General features: G+C 43.8%; 5 protein-coding genes across 5 annotated transcripts; 2 read left to right on the forward strand and 3 right to left on the reverse strand.

Moving 5' to 3' along the window:
* The first annotated feature begins 9123 nt into the window (after nucleotides 1–9123).
* LOC9638200 (pentatricopeptide repeat-containing protein DOT4, chloroplastic) lies at nucleotides 9124–13419 on the forward strand. Its single transcript, XM_024680119.1, has 3 exons — nucleotides 9124–9955; nucleotides 10081–10250; nucleotides 12838–13419. Exons 1-3 carry the CDS (start codon nucleotides 9124–9126, stop codon nucleotides 13417–13419), a joined length of 1584 nt encoding a protein of 527 aa, XP_024535887.1.
* On the forward strand, nucleotides 12900–14543 carry LOC9637694. The gene is made up of 2 exons (XM_024679960.1): nucleotides 12900–14124; nucleotides 14201–14543. The coding sequence occupies exons 1-2, from the start codon at nucleotides 13707–13709 to the stop codon at nucleotides 14272–14274; spliced, it is 492 nt and encodes a 163-aa protein (XP_024535728.1). The 5' UTR covers nucleotides 12900–13706; the 3' UTR covers nucleotides 14275–14543.
* A 3569-nt stretch (nucleotides 14544–18112) lies between these two features.
* LOC9638201 lies at nucleotides 18113–19724 on the reverse strand. The gene is made up of 7 exons (XM_024679955.1): nucleotides 19554–19724; nucleotides 19185–19357; nucleotides 19083–19132; nucleotides 18885–19002; nucleotides 18699–18821; nucleotides 18462–18642; nucleotides 18113–18406 (listed from the first exon to the last, which is right to left on the reverse strand). Exons 1-7 carry the CDS (start codon nucleotides 19662–19664, stop codon nucleotides 18224–18226), a joined length of 939 nt encoding a protein of 312 aa, XP_024535723.1. The 5' UTR covers nucleotides 19665–19724; the 3' UTR covers nucleotides 18113–18223.
* A 743-nt stretch (nucleotides 19725–20467) lies between these two features.
* LOC9638202 (uncharacterized protein At5g02240) lies at nucleotides 20468–22071 on the reverse strand. The gene is made up of 6 exons (XM_002975036.2): nucleotides 21978–22071; nucleotides 21653–21743; nucleotides 21352–21551; nucleotides 21173–21280; nucleotides 20957–21074; nucleotides 20468–20820 (listed from the first exon to the last, which is right to left on the reverse strand). The coding sequence occupies exons 1-6, from the start codon at nucleotides 22020–22022 to the stop codon at nucleotides 20651–20653; spliced, it is 732 nt and encodes a 243-aa protein (XP_002975082.1). The 5' UTR covers nucleotides 22023–22071; the 3' UTR covers nucleotides 20468–20650.
* A 6-nt stretch (nucleotides 22072–22077) lies between these two features.
* Nucleotides 22078–23596, reverse strand: LOC9638203 (zinc finger protein CONSTANS-LIKE 3). The gene is made up of 2 exons (XM_002975037.2): nucleotides 22715–23596; nucleotides 22078–22509 (listed from the first exon to the last, which is right to left on the reverse strand). Exons 1-2 carry the CDS (start codon nucleotides 23261–23263, stop codon nucleotides 22177–22179), a joined length of 882 nt encoding a protein of 293 aa, XP_002975083.2. The 5' UTR covers nucleotides 23264–23596; the 3' UTR covers nucleotides 22078–22176.
* Nucleotides 23597–23784: the final 188 nt, after the last annotated feature.

The raw sequence follows: 23784 nt of genomic DNA on the forward strand, positions 1-23784 counted from the left end.
CTCCTCATACAATTTACAATTAACTATTCTTAAAGTTGAAGAAGCAATACATTATATCTAGCAATGGCCTCCCTAGAATGATTAACTTCTTCTATGTGAAGGCTTCTAAAGCAACATAAACCACGATGAAGAAGTTTGCTATCATCTCATGCCTATGCACTAGAATGCAAACATGTCAACAAATCCCTACAAGAGCCACCATATGATCTACAAAGGTTTTAAGGATAGCCTTTGAATATTCCTTAATCTCCAGGCTTGATTTTTGAGAGCAAGTATCAAGGAGAGGCTGTATTGAGGAGAGGATCTAGATCAACAAATTCCTCCACATCAATGCCTACATCATTGTTGGGATGAAGAGGAAATCACACCACCTAGAGCACACACTTAAATCTCAAGTTTTTGCCAAAATCTTGGGAATTGGTGATAAGCCCACTAATAGTCATTGTAATTAGAGTTGCGAAGACTTGATCAATGAGACTGCTTGGCCAGCCATTTGGCATCACTGAGGTCTCTCATAGGGGCATGCTAGCCAAATTTAAAAGTAAGCAAATGTTAGAGTTTAAGATATAAGAAAGGATGTTTGTGTTGCTACAAACACCTCTAAGAAAGGCAAATTGCAAGTAGTGAGTGTTGGAAGGGATAAAAAAACCCCTAGAGCTAAGGCTAGAGATGAGTTTAACTCCCCAATAGTAGTGTGTTATTTCAATTGAGTCTGTTGGCTCAACTCCCCCACAATATGGATGGTGTTCACCAAGAACTTATTATGATCGCTTATTAGTGGTGACTCAATGGCTCTTTGCTGGAGTATTTCATGGTAATTTGTGGAGGATGAAGTTAGGACTATGTTGTTTACAAACAGTTGTTGCTAGACTCGCTACTCGCATGATGCTATGTGTTGTGGTCACAATTCTAAATATTGTGTGTCTCAACTTTGCATTCCTCATACCATTATGGTTGTCATCAAGGACATTCTTGTACAAGCATTCTAATGTTTGGAGCTCCTTCATGAGCTTGCTTTGTTACTTTTGTTATTGCTGAAGAATTGCCTTATACTCTTTGAACTCAGACAATGCCATCTCAACTGCTATGGGCATCTTCTCAACAACTAGCTAGGGCACAATGACACAAGCAGAGGCACAAGAATGTGCTTTAAGAAGGCCCTAGATGAGCTCCTTAATGAATGAGACACTGAATTCATGAAACATCTTTGACTCAAGCATGTGCATAGGTATGGTGGCAATGCTATTGGCATCTATTATCCACTTTCTTTTGGAGTCCAAGCTTGAGGCCTTGCACAAAGGTTGAAACTCCAATGGACTCCATCATCACTTGCTTATCAAGGTAAATCTTCCAAAAAAATTTGAATTGTGTTGTGTAGGCAAAGACTAATTCATTGGCTCCTTGTTAAAAAAGGAAGAGATCCTAGACAAATTGCTACATGGGAATCTTTTGCAAGAATGTGCTTTTGAAGGTCATAACCAAAGCCTCATAATTCTACTTATCTTTTAACTCCAGAGTAAGAACCTAGTGCCTTGCATATCCACACATTGATTGTCGCATCGTTAATGATTTTGTTGCTAGCATAGTATGAGGAGAATGCTACTAGATGATTGTTTACTAAGATTCTAATGCCTAGCTCAAATATTAGTAGCTCTATTCCTCACTGTAAAAATGTGTAAAAATGTCAATGAGAAAAATCACAACTCACCCTAAACTCAACTAAAATACATATGTAAACCATTCACCTAAAGAGTAAGAGTAAGTGTATTAGTGGAGCCTAAGAAAGATTAAAATGGTAGAAGAACAAGCAAAATCTAATCTTCCAAAATAATTACTGTTCACAGCACAAGATAAAACATCTTAAATGTCACACTTTGAAAGTTAAATCAAACGATTCTTGATGCTAGGATGTAGAGTTTGATGAGATTTACAAGCCCATAATCTCTATAGCCCAAAAGAATCTACAACTTGAGAAAACTATTGTTTCTTATCCAAGAAGAAAGAAAATTTGAGAGCTTCTCTAATTCTAGCATGACATTAGAAATTTTGTAGACAAGCACATTCATTCTCACCTCTAGAATTTCTCTAGTCCCAACACCATCAAATCACCCATAACAAGAAAAATGACTAGAACTAAAAGAACAAGGGGATGATTGACTAAGCAATCCTCCCTAATAGAGTTGCCAAATGTTGAAAGGGAAGCCCCTCAATATGGGGAGAAACACACTAATTTATCATCATTCAAGTGTTGCTTAAAAACTTTTATGTGAACTCTATAAAAATCTAGCAATGGGAGAGAAGGGGGTATATGTCCCCTTTCCCAAAATATCCCTCATACCCCTAAAATATTCTGATAATGGGAATCTCACTTAAAGCTGTACATATTCTAACACTATCAGTAGTTGTTATACTTGATATTTAATATCCATAATATGTAAAGCTAGATTACCTTTTCTAGACAATTTGTGAGGCTTAAAAGCGTAAGTCATGGATTTGAACACTTCAATCTTATATCATTTACTAATGAATTATTATTTTGCTATTTATATTTTTAATATCGCCTTATGGTCAACCTTCTTTACTTTGTAAGGATTATTTCTAATGACCATTTGTGGCTGATCATGCCTTCAATCTTTATTCTATATTTTCTCCATTGTTACTATAATTCTATTATTAACATATGGGATATCATTGTGTAACTAAGAAGCTACAAAAGCTTTTTTATTAGCTAGAGATGGTATATGATATCATACAATATATACATAGCTGCATTTAATGTTAAGCTCATAATACCCTCTCTTATGTTATGAAAGGACAATTAGACTCAATTGCAATTTCCCATTTGTTTAAGTTGGCAATGTTTTATCTAATGGGGCCTTCAAAAGGATGTTCAGAAAGTATGAGAACTTTCACAATTCAGGTTGGGATAATTATTTGCCATTTCTCTTATATATGTATATCATAAGGGTGCATAGTTCCATTAGTGCTTTACCATAAAAACTCTTATATAGTCATGATTTAATATTACTAATAAGGTTAAGTTTACCTTTGTGATTGCTATGAACAACTAATGCTAGCTTTTAGGATCAATATTTAATGAGTATTCTTCCATTAGTTTAACTAGAGTCTGCTAAACACTTACAAGTGGGAGAACAATAGAGTCATCTACTTTGTACTTCGCAGGTGGACGATGATGGGAGTTATAGTGTTGTTGTCCCACTTGTACGTGGCCTAAGTGTTCGGCAAACTCTGCTTGGACAAGTGGAAGAATACTCATCAAATACTGATCCCAAGACTTAGCATCGGCAGCTTGTGGCAATCATGAGTAATATTGGATCATGACCATATAGAAGTTTATATGGTGAAGCACCAATAGAACTCTGCACCCCTATGATATATGCATACCAAAGAGACAACGAATAACCATCATAATCAGAATGCTGAAAGTTCACATACTTTGTGATCATTCCTTTGAATGTTCAAACAAGCCGTTCCACCAAATTGTTTGATTGTGGATGATAAGCACTCTTGAAAGTGTGGTATATCCTCAACCGAGACATCAAAACATGAAATGCCTTAGCCATAAATATAGGACCATTATCTGAAAAAATCCGCTCTAGACAAGAATGCTAGAACACCACTTGATTGAGGAGGAAATATCCAATAGTAGTTGCAGAGGCACTAGTAAGAGCACCAACTTCCACCCAACAAATCAAATAGTCAGAAGCAATAATAACATACTCATTGTCAGCAATCAATCCTGGACAAGATCCCATAAGATCAAACACCATCAACTCAAATAAACGGGAAATTGCAATTGACTCCAATTGTCCTTTTGTAACACGAGGGAGAGTATTACGAGTTTGGCACCAAACGCAGATACACACATACCAGATAACATTACGTTGCATCTTCAGCTAATAGAAAGACCTGTGTAACTTCTCAGTCACACGACAATGTCCTATATGCCCGCCTAGAATAGAAGAATCATGGTAGGCATGACGAAACCGTGGAATAAAGATGGAAGACACCACTAGCTGTAAAAGATCATCATCCCCACAAAATAAAGAAAGTCGTCTTCAAATCAATATTGAGAATGTAAATGTCGGAATGGCAAGTTATCAACAAGTGATGTAGGATTTTCAAACCTATCTCAAAACCTTCGAATCCATGGCTCAAACTTTTGAGCTTCGTGAATCTCATCAAAAGAAGGTAGATCTTGCTCTACACCTTATGGACACTAAACATCAAGTACAGCAAGCACTGATAGCACAGAATCCTTGTCTAAAAAATCCACAGATGCTAGAACAACAACGTCAGAAACATGAAAAGAGAGTGGAGAAGGAAGAGGAGCTCGAGAAAGAGCATCAACATCAGCCATAAAACTCTTTAGGTGATAAGCAATATCAAAATCATATATCTGAAGCTTTAAAGCCCATAAAGCAGTATGACCAACCAGGTTCTTGTAAGCTCCTAAGTTTGGACTTCCCGGGAGGTCACCCAGCCCAGTACTATTCAAACCCAAGGACGCTTAACCCCAAATATCCCAAGACCCTTAACCGATTGGAAAAGAGGGTGCACTCTTATTCATGGGCCCTTTCCCTCTATATTTGAACCCCATGGATCGTCTCTCAAGTCGTTCCCTTTGGTTGCTTACAATCCACCACGCTTTCCTGCAAGTTCACGCTCTCGTGAACAGAAGCTGAGAGCCGCAGCTCTCCCGAGAGCCCCGCTCTCTTGACACCCTACCCCTCGGGTCGAGCCCAGACGCCCTCGTGAACAGAAGCTGAGAGCCGCAGCTCTCCCGAGAGCCCCGCTCTCTTGACACCCTACCCCTCGGGTCGAGCCCAGCGGGAGCAAACTGGACCAGCCAGATGTCAATCAACATGTGGTGTGATTCCCTTAGCCAACCAACAGAGTCGGACCTGAGACCGCTCCGATACCAAATGTAAGCTTATGAGTTTGGACTTCCCGGGAGGTCACCCAGCCCAGTACTATTCAAACCCAAGGACGCTTAACTCCAAAATATCCCAAGACCCTTAACCGATTGGAAAAGGGGGTGCACTCTTGTTCATGGGCCCTTTCCCTCTATATTTGAACCCCATGGATCGTCTCTCAAGTCATTCCCTTTGGTTGCTTACAGTTCTTTCACTTCAATAATGAAGTAATGGCAGCATGATCACCTTCAAGTAATGTTCGAGAACCATATAGAACTTCATAAATTTAGAGTCCAACTTTCCACAACACTTGATATAGTCTCTTCTAATGGTCAAGGTGCATGAAATTTTTCAAAACCCCAAACTGCTACTAAACACTCCTTCTCTATCATGGAGTAGTTCACCTTCACTAGTTGTAATGTATGGCTTATATACGCAATAGGATGATATTAACCAGGCACACTTGGGCTTTTTTGCATTAACACACTTCTAAGATCAATATCAAAAGCATCCACGCATAAAATAAACGCTTGAGTGTAATCAGGATATGCCAAAATTGGAGGAGTTGTCAAGAGCTCTTTGAGATTTATGAATGCCCACTCACAATCTGGAGACTAAATGAAAAATGACATTGATAACTTCAATAATGCTCGCAACGATGTAGTGCGATCAGAAAGATGATCCACAAAACGACTGAGATACTGCGTCTTACCCAGGAAGCACTACACATCAGTCACATACTTTAGAGTAGGGAACTTCAGAATAGCTACAAGTTTGTCAAGATCAACTTGCAAACCCTCACGAGAAATACAGTACCTAAAATAAGTCATGTCTTTAGACCCAAACATGCACTTTTACCATTTTATCTTTAAGCCAACGTCCCATAGCTAATTTAACACTTTACAAACATAAGGAATGTGCTCTTCCCATATCCCCTCCGAGTGAATCAAGACATCATCAATGAAGTTAGCAATCACCTTTGGCATATCACAAAAAACTTCGTCCATCATCCACTGAAAAGTTGTTAGAGCATTGTTCAAACCAAACTGCATCACCAAGAACTCATACAAACTAAACAGTACAAAAAGCAGTTTTAGGAATGTCTTCTTTAGCCATCGGTATCTGCAAATACCCAGAAGCAAGATCTAGCTTGGTGAACCAACAACTTCACCCCAAATGATCTAAAATATCAATAGTGTAAAGATGAAGGTACACATCTAGGATCATCACTTTATTTAATGGATAATAGTTGATGCAGAAATGAATACTCCTATCAGGCTTCATCACAAAATGAGGTTCACATGCCCAAGGACTCCGTAACTTCTGAATAACACTCTTCTCTAACATCTCCTTTACAAACTTGCATGTAAAATCTTGATCTCTTTGGGTGATCGACGATGAATATAAACCTTGATTGGACGCACATCCCCAGTTGGAATAGGATGATCTTGGCCCCAGACAATAGGTCAAATTCAAAAAGATCAAAATACTCCTTTATGAGCCGATCAACTATTGCAACACAAAAATTGTCAAAGGGATAGGAAAAGGGAAGAGTAGAACAAGACGAAAACGAGTGGGGGGATAAAAGTAATGGAAACAGAGGTAAAAACAAAGGGACGAAGATGTACGGAAGTGAGAGGAATGGATGAAATATAAAGAAGTATGAGACAAAGGAGAAGCCTCAAAATCACATTTGGTATGATTGCATTGCAACTAATCTATACCAAGGATGAGGTCAAAATCTTGACTCAGCATCACCCGCAATGATTGCAACCCAAGCTTGAGATCGCCCATATGCACAATTAAGTTTGCCTCATCCCGTGCACATGCATGTGTACGGCCGTTGCCATAAAACATGAAAACTAGCTCCACCATATGACTCAAGTGTAGATGGCAACGTGTGGCAACGGGTTAAACAATAGAAGATAAACTCAAACTTGTATCAACCAACACAGAGAGAATAATAGAAAATCACTTGTCATAAAAATGAGCTTGGAAATTAAACATTGGATGAATTGGTGTCGACTAGCAAACACTTCCAATGCTTTGAACATTCCTTACTCCATATCCAAAGAATTCTGCCCAGCAGTGCCAAAGTGATTCACTGGGCGCAACTTCTTGACAATCCTATGGACCAGTCCTATGCTTCGTTCTATCAAAGAACTATAGCTTTTCTACCAAAACTCTATCACTGCCGATAGGACTTTTTGTTCATTCTTTCAATTCTGCAGGAGTTGAGACGAAACTGCTATTGTAAAAACCTCTTGTGAGTGAGATGTGGAGAGAGATGTGGAAAGCCAGAGAGGATCCAGCTGCTACTTAGTGAGGTTGTAGACTTGGCGACACACTGGAGGAGGAAGAGAATGGCCAGAAGCAGGGAGGAGGAGAAGGAAGAGCTTTGTTGAAGGCCTTGTGTGGATAATAGTTGCTGCATTATAACATCTAAACAATTAATTCCTGGACGATTGACTGTCATGGGCCATTTTTCATAATGTTCACACACAGCTTTTTCATGTAACTCTCACGACATAGTTATATAATATATATTCTAATTATAAATCAATCAGGTTTTTATTGTAGATAGCATATGATTTTATTTTTAGAATGTTTACTTTAATAGGAGCTATGCTTGACGATCTATTCATTTGTAGATTAAGCTTTTTGTTTACAAATATAAGAAGATGATTGTGTTTGGAAATACAAACTTTGTTATACAAACCTCAGCTGTGCCACATGACTCGAGGTGGTTTCCACAAGAGTGGTTTGGTTGGTTTGGTATGCTTTTGAAGCCAGCTCCATGTACCTGGACTTCCCACTCTAGTACTCATCTCTTGCCAAAGATCAAGCAAGTCCCCAAAGTAGGAATTTGTCATGGCTCAAGAATAAAACTTAGTTGAAGTTAGGAGTTTTTCCTCCCAAGAGATTGATTCCAAGAGATTGATTCCCAAGAGCATCTCTCACGAGCCACTGGATCTGTGGCATGAGAGGGTATGGGTTCTGCCGAGATCCAATCGAGCTGGCAGTCCTCCCTCCTGGAAATTCGAGACACCAATTCCCAGCGCCTGAGCTGCGGATCGCCCAAAAGAAGATGAGATTCGAGCAAGGAGAATGATATTACCGACGACATCCAGCAGCTCATCCGAGAGCCGCCGCTTGCAGTAGGGCTCCTCGTCCGGAGGTTCCCGACATCACCCCAATCGTCGCCAAAGCCGAAGAGCACCTGTGGTAGAACCCTAAGCCATTTCCTTCAGCTCGATGAGGTTTCCATCGCTTGTCTTGCTCGTGTTGTGCGGCATTTTGGCGCAGGGGCACGGCGGCGGAGGCCATTAAGATGTTAGGCCTTTTAGATTTCAAATTCCCGCCACTTTCAAAACTAGGGTTTATGCTATGGAGTGTCGGGCGGATCCTTAGGCCTAGGTTTCTGCTGCATTGCCGGTGTCGTGCGCCAGAAACCTAGAAGCGCTTCTGGAGGTGCCGGAATCATCGCCAGATCGCGAGGGGATCAGGCATTTCAAGGCGCTGCCGCACGTACTTGAAATGTGGCGCGGTGGAAGACGCCAGGGACGTCTTTTCTCGTCTTCCTTCGCGGGGAGTGATAGCTTGGACTAGAATGATCGCCGGATTCATCGAGCAGGGTGATGAAGAATCAGCTATGATTTCCTACGTCCAGATGTGGAGCTGCGGATTGGGATCCACAGGAGGATCGCGAGAATGTTGTGGTCGGGAATGCACTTGTTGGGATGTACCCGAGGTGTGGAAGTCCAGAGCTCGCCAAGAGAGTGTTTGATAGGCTGGTTTACCGCGACTTAGCGACTTGGAACGGTATTCTCTCGGCCTTCTCTCGAGAACAGGATGGTTTCAGTGACACTTTCCAGATCTTCCGGACAATGCTGCTGGAAGGGACGGCTCCAAATCGGCGGAGTTTCGTCACCATTTTGGAAGCTTGCTCGGCAGCACTGATTAACTTTTATAGCCGGTGCGGGGATTTGGACGGAGCACGGAGAGTTTTCTCGGGAGTTTGAGAGCAAGACGTGGTTTTGTGGACGAGCACGGTATCAGCAAACTCACAACACGACCAAGGTGGCCTCTACAGAAGAATGCAACTAGAGGGATTCCAGCCAAACGAAGTTACTACTCAAGGCTCTTGCTAGCGAAGAGTTCTCTTGGGCTTTGGAACGAGCTCGTGATGGAGGCTGGATTTATCTCGCACGGGTTTGTCCGCACCTCTCTCGTCAATTCTTTCGGGAGATCCGGGAAACTAGCCGAAGCTCGCAGGATCTTTGACGAACACTGCGATGAGAAGGATATTTTTTTGTGGAACACCATGCTTGGTGTCTATGCCGACCATGGAGAAGCCGAGGAAGATGGAGTGTTTTTGTTTTGGAGGCTACACTTGGAAGGTTTGAAGGCTGACAGGATAACTCTCACGACCATGGCCAGCGCTTGTGACAGTCCAGAGCTTCTTCGGGGAAGCACTCGCATCCACGATCACTGTGTGGAGCTCGGCTACATGACCGACGTGGTTACCTCAAACTCCATCATCACAATGGACGCAAGCTGTGGTAACTGGGAGGAAGCTGTCGCCATCTTTCGAAAGTCACAGCACAGGGATGTGGTCACTTGGAGCGCAGTGATCGCTGGCTACTTTAAGCAAGGACGTCACTCTCCAGGGATCAGATTCTTCCAAGAGATGGTTCTCGAGGGACTCAAGCCAAGCAAAGTTACGCTGGTGGCAATGCTCGGTGCCTCGGGATTGCTTTTGGAGGAGGCCAAAAAGATACACGCCGGTGTTGTGGCGATTGGGTCTGAAAACGACTCTACAATCGGGAATGCCATGGTTAGGCTGTATGGAAGGTGTGGGAGCACTCTTGACGCGAATAAAGCTTTCGACAAGCTGGGAGACAAGAGCGTTGTCTCGTGGAGCGTGATGATTTCGGCACTCTCTCAACACGGTAACATCGACCAAGTCCACAGGCTTTTACACCAGATGCAACAGGAAGGACTCAAGCCAAACCAACGTTTGTAAGCGTCTTCGCGGCCTACAGCCATGCTGGGATTTTGCAAGAGGCCTGCCAGATTTATGGATCCCTGGGTGGAGACTTTGATACGGTAGCTTCTCTGGAACTTTATGGATGCATGGTAGATCTCTTAGGACGAGCAGGGTGGCTGGCCAAGGCAGAAGCTTTGATGGTTGGTATGCCATTTCCTCCAACTTTGGTGATGCTAAAGTCGCTGTTGGGAGCGTGTGGAACATATGGAAATCTGGAACGTGGTCAAAGGCTTGCTCAAGAGATTACATGTTCTGTGTTCATGGTGAAGAAAAGCTAAAAAAGTGTGTGTAAAGGCAATTATTGTTTTCCCCATTTGGGAGGCTTTGGGGCCTAACATAATAAGAGCACCACACAGGTTGTAGAGATCAATCTCAAGCTAGCTAGAACTTGTTGCCTAGAAGCTTTAATAGGTTGGCGACCACCTACTTCAATAAAACTCACATAGAATAACAAAGAAAAACATTATACCACTGATGCCCCAAGGATAAGATTGGTCACTATCATTCTCAAAACTTTTGTCTTAGAGTCACTCCAGTATCTCCAACTTAGTTTTACAAGACTTATACAAGATTAACAGCGTTAGCAAGCATTGCTATTGCCAGCCAGGGATCTCTTTGTAGGGACCCTTCTGCCCTCTCTTGGATATGGGATATTGCAGCCTGTTTATGAGGAACTGGAAGAGCTTACAAATGTTCAATTGTGCATGGCTGATCTTGAAAGGAAATTGCTATCCTTCACATCTTGGAGAAAAAAAAAATGCTAACTCTCTTCATAGTCCATCACAATAGAATAATCTAATAAATTAGATTATAATAATAAATTTAACTACTTTTGCAAAGATATTTGTGAGGTAAACAAGGACTTTCACATTAAAACAGGTTATACACACAAATAGTATTTGAAATTTTAAAATATATAATATGTGTGGGAATAGGTATATTAATTGGGCCTACTTATATTGGACATATTGATATATACACACAAATATGTATTTACTAACTCAAATTCATAACTATCAAAAAAACTTTCCTTTATTCTATATCTTTCTTGTGGTTAACCTTTGAAACCTATGTTAACTCAAATTCATAACTTTCATCTTTGTTTAGCATTATATATAGGAGGTTAGACACACTTTATTCATTTTCCTTAACTTCATTTTTTCTTTGAAGGAAAAAAAGTTTTAAAACACTGACTCTATTTGGATTTATTATGTTTGTCTTCACTTTACCATTGATGCTTAACTTCATTTCACTATCATATTTATTCAACTTTATTATGTTAAAGTTATATATTTTTGCAATGTTCACCCTCACTCCACAATCTATATTATTCATTCACATATCCATTTGTCCTCACTTCATCATTAGGTTAAATTGTCATCCGTCCTCTTTACCCCTCCTTAAAAAAAAAGAAAATTTGAAATGTCAAAGCAAAGAGGAGAAAGCAAGAAAAATTAAAGAAGAAATATTGTAGAAGAAAAAAAAGTAAATAAAAAAAATTAGAAAAAGAATTTTTAGCAATTATTACTATGAAAAGGGGGAAATAAAAAAAAGATATGTGCTCAAACAAGGGACTTCCTTTAGCTACCACAATATAAGCAAAAAATTCAGATTACTTAACCTCCTTTCAACACATAACTCAACATGTAAGAGAGGAAAATCAATAAAAACATCTTACTCTTAACCACTATGTACTCCACATGACTCCCAAAATGCCTCTGTACCTGAGCTTCTACCCATATCAAAGGTCTCACTTGATCAAAGGAATGGTCCTTCGAAGTGCAATAGCCAAACACACCTATTCCAAGGGAACGTGGTGAAGACAGTGTAGCACAATATGTATAATGCCTTACTGGTAAAATTCGAATCATCCAGGTCTATGGCCTCACCCTTCGTCAAGTGTCCTTGTGCCTCTAGAAGAACTGAGACCGAGCTTGCATCCTGGCATACCCCGAAAACCTGAAACACACACACAAATAGCACAGGACAAAGGTCAGCAATCGCATGGAGATACTTTATGTACATCAATAACTCGATGCAGAAACTGGCAGCGTTGCAAGTTTGCTTCATGCCGTCAGTCATTACGTACACGTTGTTGTGCTGGACGAAAAGATAAGCCACCCCATCGTTGAAAACAACAGGGTCTCAGTAGCTTGGATCACTCTGAAAAGGCATGTAATTTCTAAAGCAACCAAAAAGAAGAATCTGGACGTACCTCTCCTCCTTGTATCTTGGCAAAAAATCGTCCGGCCCACACCTACCTAGGCCCAACCGTCATATCTAAAAGAAAGATTGCTGTTCACTCTTCACGATTAAGTCCCTACGATTTTCCTATATCAGTTCCTGCTCCAGATCCATCGGGCCCGCTACCAGTGCCAACCAACGTTGAGAAGCTGGATTATCAACACTGGTGACGCTTCTAGCTGCACAGCTGCATTGCAATCGAAAGATGTCCTCTTGGATTTCTAGGCCTACAAGCTGCGTCTCAATTCTTCTGCATGAGAGAGAGAGAGAGAGAGAGAGAGAGAGAGGAGCAAATCCTAACCGTCAGATTTCTTCTCGACATCGCAGCCGTTGACATTTAGAGCTCATACAGCTATAAACGATGTGTGGTAGTATGCCAATACTCAATGCTATAAACAATCAAAGACTCCACAAATGAAATAAAAGCAAGATTCTCAATTTCATGAATATGATTAACATTTAAATTAGTGTGAGGGAGATAGAAAATGTAACTTAATATTATGTAACGCTAATTATGTGTGCTAAATGTGACATTTGGGATGAACCTAAAAATTAGGTGAAAGTATACGCTGAGGATAATGTTTTCCCGAGCCCCGATGTGATCAGTTCCCATCCCACCACGGCAGCATTCCGGGCGACGGATGGAATGCTTTTGAGGGACGGTCTGGGCAGGATTATGGGCCATCGCCCGAGCGTCATATAGAGGGTTCGCAGCGCAAGGGATGGGCGCAAATCCAGGACACCCGGGCGGAGGCACGGATCCTGAAAGGAGGGAGGCACGTCTACCTCAAGATCGTGCACCGTGACGACGACGTCGCCCAGCGCAGGTTTGCCAGGGATGTCGCGGCGGCAAAGCTGGAAAATGGGATCTTGGAGCTGCAAGGAGCGCCATCGGCCGTTTGGATCCATCCGAACTATGTCCTCTTGGAGGAGCTGATTGAGCGCGAGCTGGAACAAGCCCGCTGGCACTGCTTCCATGTCGTTGGGACTCCGGGGATTGGGAAGAGCTACTTCGCCTTGTACTGGCTCTACAAGCTCGCGCGGCGAAAGACGCGAGTTATCCACTGCCTCGATCGCGATGACCACCGTCATGGTGGGGATGGCGATGACGATGGCGATCGAGATAAGTGGTTTCTCTACGACTTCTCTCTCGAAGATCCTCTTGTCTGGACCGGGCCGAGATACTAGCAAAAGACGTCTTCCATGGGAATGGAGGGCTGGGACGCAGAAACTGCGTGGCTGATCGTGGATGGGCGCTTCAGTGCGCGAATCCAAGCCGGGCAGGATACCACAACTTCGCCAAAGACTTTGGCAAGCTCTGCCACCTCGAGGCGTGGTCTCTGTGCGAGCTCCTCGCGTGTAACCGGGCGCTGGAGCTGGGCTTTAGCGACGAGGAGCTGGCTGCGCGGTTTAGGATCGCTGGAGGACTGCCCAGCCTGGTGCTTTGCAAGCATGAGTTCATCGATGGCTTAGTGATGGATGCTGCTGCAAGCACTGTGGATGATCCGGACTGGGAGAGGGCCCCCGTGAGCGCCGAGAACGGCATTCTTGTGCACTATAAGCTCCCAAGGTGGAGCTCTGGGAGGTTATGGGAGCGCAGCCACCTCGTCCTTGGATCGGTGTTCATACAGAGCCTGGCGTTTGAGAAGCTGCGGCGACGAAGGGAAGTGGAGAGCTACCTTGGACACTTCTTTGATCTCAGAGGAACGCTGCTTTTCGAAGGATTGGCGTCGCAGATTTTCGAGAAGTTTGCGCTCGAGGTTCTCTCCCGGGGTGGAGCTTTCCAGTGCAAGTCTCTTGAAACCATCACAGGTTTGGAGGAGAAACTTGTCTTGCCGAGAAGCGATGGTGATTTTGTGACCAAGAGTGTCGAGCTGTTCTTCCCCGCTCAAGGTGAGTTTTTTTTAAAAGAAATTATAATTTTTTATTTTCTTAAAAGTCTGGATAGATAAAGGTTCTTTTGTGATAGATCTTCGTGTTTACCGTGAGCTCCAAACGTCCAGTACATCGCTGCGCTGTTGCTCAGGCGATCGAGGGGTTTGATCGGTGGCATGTCGAGCGGGGCCCGGCGGCGCCACGGTGTTACAAGCTGGTCTTCCTCATACCAGATCTGAGGGACGAGCTCATCTTTCAGGACCGGCAGGAATACGTCCACGAAGATTTCACTACTTGTTCCGGCCCACTGAACCGCGATGTCAAGCAGTGCTCCAAAAGAAAAAAGGGGAAGAGAAAGACTCGTACGGATCATGTTAGCAAAGTCTAACAGTATTTATTCTTATCTGGAAATAAATATCAAATAAGCATTTCAGGGATCCTGGCATGGCAAGAAACTGGCGGGAGGAGACCTTGATCTGGTCAGATAATGCAAAGATCTCGTTAAAAAAAACTTGCTGTATGTATATTAATCTAGAGATGGCTCAAACTATGTTCTGCCATGCTCCCCGTGCAACCAGACTTTCCCATGAGGCTGAGCAAGTTATGTCGATCATGCTCAAGAACAAATTTAGCGACTTGTTATCATGTCTAGGTTGGGAACAGTTAATTACATTTCATAACAAAAAAACAAAACAAAGAGGGCTTCTTTAAATTCCAATAAAATAAACAGATAGTTTAGAAACATTTATAGTTATGTTTTAAAAGTCAAAGTCTGCTGGATTCACCACGGCACAGAAATCACGACTTGTTTCAACCTCTTCATCGCATCGAGCTGAACACCGTACCTTCGGCCGTCATCCTGGAGGTACTTCTGCTCCTTTATTGAGTGAAACATGTGTTCCGGCACCACAAACACAAGCTCGTAACACGGAGGCAGCTTGTGCTGGCGATGCTTGTACCATTTATCCGCAATGACTTCAGCTAGCTTACTCCACGACAGTGGGTGTTCTTCTGCAACAGTGACCTGGTACACCTTGCAAAGCGTTTTCAAATCCGCCAGCCCGATCCCATCGAATGCCTTCTGGTTGGATGCATAAGGCTCAACGAACGTCCACTCTGCTAACCCATTCGTGCCCCTTGCGTCTGCAGCTGTGAGTAGACTGTTGGAATGCTGCCCTTTCTTCCGCTTCTTGCTATTTTGCACACTCTCATCTCCTTCGACCATTCGTTTCACTTGTTTGTACCTGATCTCGTGAACGAGGATTTTCCCAGTAGCTAGACAGCGCATCTTGTACTTCCTTCCCTGGCTCGATCCTTCCAGCTCATTTAAAACATGTCGCGCATACACTTTCCCTGCTAAGGCTCCAGCCCAACCAATGTGTTGGCAGTGGTTGAAGAATCTATGAGCTTGCCCTTTCGTCTGGAGGCTATCCAAGGACAGGGTCTCGATCCTGCTGGATCCGAACTCCAGGTGCATCTTTTCTACGTTCTTCTCCCCATTTTCGTCCTTCTCGAGTTTGTAATGGAGGAGAAGATCTGGAATGTCTGGATCCTCGATACAGCTACCGGCGCAATCGACCACCCTCTCCCAGTTTTTGACCAGCCCGACAGCAGCTCTGACGACTGTGTCCAGCTCCTCAAGGTCCAATGACCGACTGAAAACATACCGTGGCAAGCCACCGCATATCTCAAAGCGTCTCTTGATATCTTCGTCACTGAAGGATAGCCCAAGCGCGTTCTTGCAAGCTACCAAGTCCTCCATCTGCCATGCCTCCAAATGACAAATCCGTCCTGTATCCTATAATAATTAAACTTCTCATCACAATCTAAAATCCATTCAAGTTTGTAAACATTATCCTCTTATAAACTTGATTCTCAAACACTTTCTAAGAACCAGATTACATTATTTATAGCTCTCCAATCAATGCTATGATCACACTTCACATCAATAAAAGATAGCAAAACATTGAGAATAAAAGAATCTATATAATCATATCTCATAAAAGCTAGAGATGGTAATTGACCAAGAATGGGCACACCACCAATATAATCATGCCTTAAAACACCAAAAGTTTAATTTAACAGAGTAGCATTAGCAATATCAACTGATATACTTTTTGATTAATGACAATGTGATATAGTAGAAAAAGAGGAATGCAATGAAAATAAAAACAAATAAGCACAATGATAACTAGAACTCTAGATCCGAGCACCTGCTAACTCTTTCGCGTATCTCTGATGTACGGCGAAGTTCGCCACACCTTCAGCCGGGCGTACCAGGGGAGGTAAGGGATCTTGGACTACGAGTTTCATGAAGATATCGCTTCCCTTCTTCATGACTGTAGAAGCGCTCCTGGTGTCCGCAATTGGATACCATCCCTTCGTCTTTGCTCCGCGCAGCACACACACCACAACACTTGGGTGATGGCCCATGATCTCGCCCAAAACCTCACTCAGCTCCATACCTTCCGTGGCGTCGAAGCAGCGCTGAGAACCAGAGGAGATTACTGCATCCTCACTTGGGTAGAGGGTCGCACCATTAGACACGACCGCGTACCAGACACGGCAGTCTGGCTCGCTCTCTTCCTCCGCCATCGCGCACCCTTGATATTACACGATGGTGGATTATTCCAGGGATAGAATATTCTTTCTTCTTGAGGAAACGATTGTCACGCTTGGATCACCCAAAAGGCCACTGGCCGGACAGAGCAATAGCCGCCTTGTTTCATTTAGATCGAAGTTCACTTCCTGGAGCTTCCGGAGTGGCTAGGCGAGCTGGCACACAGCATCTCCTGAGTTCTTCATGCACTGGAACAGGTTTCACAAGCGTCCCGGTCGCCTTTGTGCAGCTCCAGCACAACAACGGATCCATCAAGTTGCAGGAGTGCCGGCAAAGCTAGTTACAGAGAGTCCACAGATCCCAGGGAGAGCTGCATTGATACTTAAGTGAATCTTAGACACAATAAATAAAATAAATGATAATAACAGGCATGTCGCTAAATTGTATGATTCGGCTCAAGCTGAGGCGCTTTCTGTCTTTATGCCTCTTGAGCATGATCAACATCTTCATGGGCAGGGCAGAGTCTACCACCTCATAGTTTGAGCCACTCCAGTATAGCTTAGCTCTAGTATATATGCAGCAAGATTTTTTATGAGATCAATATCCTCCACACAGTACAAATGACTTGATCTTCCATACTATGATGATCCCATAGATGTTCTCATGTTGGGTGTGGTGCCATCTGCAAGAAGGTGCAGCTCAATCTCTACATTGGTGCCATATGAGACTGGAAAGCAAACACTTCTATTAATTGTGTTCATGCGTGTTAGGAGAAGGAAATATTATATATAAGGTGATTGAAAAATTAATCTCTAAAGCTATCTCTATAATAATTAAACTTCTCATCACAATCTAAAATCCATTCAAGTTTGTAAACATTATCCTCTTATAAACTTGATTCTCAAACATTCTCTAAGAACCAGATTACATTATTTATAGCTCTCCAATCAATGCTATGATCACACTTCACATCAATAAAAGATAGCAAAACATTGAGAATAAAAGAATCTATATAATCATATCTCATAAAAGCTAGAGATGGTAATTGACCAAGAATGGGCACACCACCAATATAATCATGCCTTAAAACACCAAAAGTTTAATTTAACAGAGTAGCATTAGCAATATCAACTGATATACTTTTTGATTAATGACAATGTGATATAGTAGAAAAAGAGGAATGCAATGAAAATAAAAACAAATAAGCACAATGATAACTAGAACTCTAGATCTTGCAAAAAGCTAATATAAATTTAAATCCACAAAAGAAAAAAATGAATAAAACTAAAATCACAATCCCAAACACTAAACATTGCTAAAAACATTAGGGATATAGAAATACAATATTTAGACTCGAAATTCAGTCTTAAATAGATGGTTAACTATAATTAACATATTACTTTATATATAGAAAGACAAAAATTAAAATTTATGAGATAAAGTTTAAACTTTTCTAGAATTTTGGGTTATGACATTCTTAGTATACCTCTTATCCCACAGAAAGAAAAATTATCCTGCTTGCAGCCATTCACATTATCTTTTGCCAAGATTTCACTTCTATTCAAGGAACTTGATCCATTCATCAAGAACTTTGGGAGATCCATACCATGGCCTCTCTTCATCATTCGCACCAACAGGTGAGTGGTAGACACCATCAAATGTTATGTTTGTTGCTCCTCTCAAATGTGCTGACATTGCAGGAACAACACCATCGCCCCACACATCACCTCTCCCACAAACCTGGTAAAAAACAACCATAGCTATTATCTCTCCAAAATTCATTCCATTTAGTTACCTGCTTGTATCCTTGGCCAATAAGTCTATCTTCATACGAAGGAGTTAATTCTTCCCCATCGTCAATTTCTTCCTCGTCGCTTTCTACTATTGTTTCAACCAGCGTGCCTGTTGTCACACTTCCAACGCCTGCTGCTACCACAGCATCCGGGGATTTAGATCGAGTAGCACCCTTTATATATCTGTATGCAACGAACAAAAAACGATCATAAACGATAGAATTGAAACCGGTACATGCCTGCTAGCAATGCAAACGTATTTTACTTGAGGAGCATGAAAGGCCCCGGGGCACTTCTCTTCGACGTAGTCTAGCAGGCCCCGTGTTTGATCGAAAACACCGGGGACTCCTTTTGGAGGTGGCCTGGATAGAGTTAGAAAACGAAGCTACAACTTCGATTCGAATCGACCAATCAGTGAAACTTACAAGTGAGGAGTTCCAAGTGTGAGCAAAAGAGAAATATCGTCGGTTCCAAACTCCAGCATGAAAACCCGGGCAAGCCATCCTCCCGCTGAATGAGCAATCAGCGAGACTTTGTCATGACCTGCGAGCAAAGCACTGGAAAAAAAGCTGAGAAAAAAGAAAGCTTGCGAAAGTCGAGATGAGATCGAAAGAAGCTTCTACCGTGCTTGGCCTTGACAGCATCAATAGCAACTTTTATTCTTTCCAAGTACCTGCAAAAAGTTCGATCTTCTAAAGAGTTCACGAGATGATTCAAGACTGTACCAGTCAAGAACAGGCCTGGGCTTGAGCGTTCCTCTCCAGTAATTCCCGTCGAGCAAACCAGCAGCATTTCGTAGCCAATCCAGCCTCGAAACTTTCAAAACCTTGACTGGAAATCCTTTGCTGCGGAGAGCTGACGAGAGTGGAGCATAGTCTCCAGTGTTATTGCCTAGTCCCTAGCTTGAAAAATAATGAGAAACCAAAAGAAAACTTTTCGACTAAATTGCGAAGTTCAAGGAAAAAAAACAAGATCTAGACAAGAAATCCAAGTAAACTTTCGACTAGATTAGAACGTTCTAGACTAAAAAGAAGAGAAAAACCTAGCCAAGCAATCGAGCTATTGTAAAACTCTTGAAGGAGTGACTGACTTACGGGTAGTATGACAGTGCTTTGTCGCTGGGTCAAGTGGCCATTGTTTGATGGCGAGGCGAGGCACCCAACAATGTGGCTGGATTGGGTGCATACCATGGGTGCCATCACCATATCACTCCCACCACGCAGGAGCTCCAATTCACAATCCCTCCCCTTGCCCTGGGATGAAATCAAACAAAAAACATTGTCAAATAAGTCAAAACAATGTCAAAGTTCGTCAAATTAAGTCAAGGGCTAAAAGATCAAAGTCTAATATTAATTAACCAAAAAACTCTAATTTATATAGCTATTAAAATTTTATTACAGTCGTAAATTTAAACCGTCGTAAACCGTCGTAAATTTAAACCTCACAAGTCCATAATAGTTAAATTCGTTTACTCGTAAAATACAAAATTAAAAAGCCAATGTAAGGGTCAAAATAAATCAAAGTCAATGGTCACTTACAAGACCAACTTTTAAACTTCTTTCAAAGAAAGAAATGGCAACGCTAATGTCACAGGAAGAGGCGGAGAGCTTCGCAGTGGAGTGGTGCGCATCACTCAACTCGCACAGCCTGGCCTCCATCCTCGCGCACTACGAGCGAGGCGCCACTCTGGTGTCACCCCTGGTATGTGATCTCCTCGCGCGGAGCTCGGGAGCGCTCCAGGGCCTCGTGGAGCTCTCACATTTCTTCCACAAGCTCATGCTCCGCTTCCCAGATCTCCACCTCCAGATCCTCCACGTCTTTGGAGGCGTGTCCAGCTTAGTGGTCGTCTACCAGGGAGTTCCAGGACTGTTTCTAGTTTCCGAGATGTTGGAGATCGATCCAAAGTCACGTAAGATCTCTAGAGCTGTGGTGCACTTGAAGAAATCCTGCCACAGCGCTGCTTGAGCCAAAAAAAAAAGAGAGAGAAAAAAGAAGAAAAACACTGTCAAAAAGCAGATGTAATGAAGCAAACCTGTCTTATTCCCCTGGCACGAATTCCTTTACAGCTATGGCTGGCTAACGAGCAAAACGATTACTTACAGTAAAGAACTTACACCCGGAGTCGTTGCTGTGCAAAATATGTATAGAAGATTTGGGCTGTGATCTCTGCCGGATTAACTGGATGGTTGGTTCATTTGTCCGGCTTAAGATCGGCCAGGACTTCCTTCAAATCCGTCGGAGGCTTGGACTTGCCATTGATGATCTCGAATGTGACGTTCGACAGTGGACAGAGTCCTTGCAAGCAAGCCTGAGCAATCACTGCAACGTCCTTTCGAGCAATGGTCCCCAGCCCTTTGTCACCTGCAGACAAAGCCAAAACCAGCACCGTCAAAAGAATTAGCTTCGCAACAAGAACTGTCAAAGGAAAAGAGCCCAAAAGCTAGAAAACGATGAGAGAGAATTTCAAGCAATATGAGTTCCTAGCGTCTCAACTCACCTTGTTCGGCGATGATCTTGTATTGACCGCCTTCTTTGTTGAGTAATCCCCCGGGCCTGATGATAAAATACCCGAGCTCCTCGTGCTGGGAGTAGGCTTCCTTGACAGCTGCCTCGCCCTACAGCACAACAAGAGTCAGAGAGTTGGATGCTACCTACACGTGTTCGTGCAACAGCGATGCTGAAACGTCAAACGGAAAGCGAAATGAAAGCTGACCTTAAGCTTCCACACCAAAACTCGACCTTTAACCGCATTGAGAATGAGAGAAATGGGTGAGTAAGGCCTTGTCACTCCCATTGACGAGACGAGTACGAACTTTGGAACCTGGAAAATGTGAAAGAAAAAGAAGAGTTAAAAAATCTCGAGCTAGATAGCTAGCGCTTTGATGCTCTTACCTTTGCAGAAGCAGCGGCCTCGGCAAGGTGTTTAACTCCCAGATAGTCGACGAACTTTGGTGTGTCCTCCATGACAGAGCCAGGGAGCTTCCATCCAGCTCGAGCACCAATCGTGCACACAACCCCGTCCATTCCTTCGCAAGCAGGCGCCAGCGTCTCGGGTTTCGTTACATCACCAAGGACGAATTTCACCTTGTCGCCTGCCAGAAGAAGAAGAAGAAAAAGAAGAACACTTAAGCCTGACACTACCAAGTCTCTAGAGTTCCTAGAGATTCAAGAAAAGTGGACAAAATTCACTGACTTGTGGAATCCAAGGCCTTGGTTGCTCGCTCCAAATTCCTCACGAGAGCATACACTTCAAACTCCTCGGACGCGGCGAGCAATTTCGCGACCTGGAAAGAACCAAGAACACATCAAAACACCCCAAATTATGGAACGCAAACCCTGAGAGCACCGGCAGAAAACAGTCAAAGATCGATCAAACACCCCGAAAACCCTGTGCGCTACCTCCATCTCGAGCATCGGCAAAGAGTGCCGCTAAATCACGATTCAATCTCGAAAGAATGCAGGCAAAGATCGATCCAACACCTCAAAATCCCTGCGCGCTCGTGAATGCAGCGCCATACCTCGAGGCCGCAGCCGCTGCTGCTCCCGACGACTAGCACCTTCATCCCTCCGCCGCGACGGAAATGAAAAACCCTAGTGCTGTTCTTCCAAGAGCACACATGTAAAGGCGGTGTGGTTTGATTTTTACTTTGGAAAGTTTCTAGCTAGTAATATTTCTCCCTCTCATATACCTTTCGATCGATCGATCCTTCACAGGGGCTAGAAAGAAGGCACGATTCCATCCGCCATAGCCGAGAGCACGAAATGCTCCACATCCGATCGCTTCACGAAGCGGCCTTTGATCCTTGGCCGGATCTCCGCGTAGGCCTTCCGGGACGCGTAGCGCACCGTCTTCTCGAATTTGCGATTCTTGCGCTTCTCCTTGTAGCGCAGCACTCGCTCCTCCCTGGCGATCCCGGGACTTTGCTGCTGGATGCCCTGCTCGCCTCGAGAAATCTGGCACAGGAACTCGATCATGTTTCCTGGATAGGGTTTGGAGATGTCGCTCATGCTGGAGCTGGATTCCGGGACCGCCGCCACTGAGGAAGATCTCTGCGATGAATTGGCAGCACAGATCATCAGAAGAAAGCACGAGAAATCTCTTTCCGCAGCGATTCTGTGTGGGAAATGCATCGCTGAGCAAAAGCCCTCTCTTGATTTCACGGTATCGAGCGAGATTTTTGCGAAGAACACGCGAGAACTTTCTTGCAAGAACACGAAGAACACGCGAGAGGAGGGAGAGAGAAATGGCGCTTACTGTTTGGCTGAGAGAGATCGTTGTGCCAGTCCCTCCCAAGCTATAGGAGCCACCCTCGGGCTGTTCTTGCAAGAATCCCGGAAGATTTGGCGCTGCTCCCACCTCGAGGAAGGAATCGAGCGAATCGATCACGCCGAAATTCGCGAGAGGCTGCTGCTGTTGTTGTGGATTCTGCCAGCAATCCGGCGCGGCGAGGAGGAGAGGATTGTAGTTTGGAACGACCGACGAAGCGTTGATGTGCGCGACCTTGATCATGCTTGGGCACTCAAAGAACGGCGTGACCGCGACCCTCTCGTGGCGATTGGCGAGCGGATTGGCCGAGTGGATGTCGGTGTCGCACGACGCGCACAGCGCCGCGGCATCGGCCTTGCAGATCACCGCCGCCGGGGCGTGCTCGCACACCTCGCAGATCCAAACCCTCTCGTGCCGCGACGCGAGCTTGTTGGCGCCGTGGACCTTGAGATCGCAGCCCAGGCAGATGTAAGCCATGTCCGCCGTGCAGTAGATCGCCGCGTTGGAGACTCGACATCCATCGCAGAGCTTCGTCATCGATCGAGCAAGCACCAATCCGAAGAAATCTCTAGAAAATTTTCACTCCCGATGGAACTAGAATCGTCTAGGATCTTTTCCAATCCCTCCAGTGGCTGTCCTCTGGGCGGGAATTGCTGGATTGCCCCCCAGATCGCTGCTCTACTATCTCATTGCAGCGTGCGCTAGCGATTTAATGCGAGATTTCATGTGGGTAGGGAACAGGGAGTGAAAAATCTGTGCGCGATCCGTCAGTACAGGCTGGATTACATTGGAAAATGGGGAAGAACAATCGATGAGAGGGGGGTGTTTGCTTAGAACCCTAAAACCATGGACCAGCTGTGCGGATGATAATCGCAGGGAGCCCAACGCCGTCGATCCGGGCAGCCAATCACATGATAGTTCTAGATCCTTTGCGTCTTCACGTGGCATTTTCACTTTTCCCGCCGGAGAAAAGAAGGGTCCAAAAACAAAAAATTGCGACAACGACCCCACTTGCCACTCTGGCCTTCTGCCATTGGTCCAGCGCACAGAAAAAATCT

The sequence above is a fragment of the Selaginella moellendorffii genome, unplaced genomic scaffold (genome assembly GCF_000143415.4).
Source record: "Selaginella moellendorffii unplaced genomic scaffold, v1.0 SELMOscaffold_26, whole genome shotgun sequence".
Taxonomy (NCBI): Eukaryota; Viridiplantae; Streptophyta; class Lycopodiopsida; order Selaginellales; family Selaginellaceae; genus Selaginella; species Selaginella moellendorffii.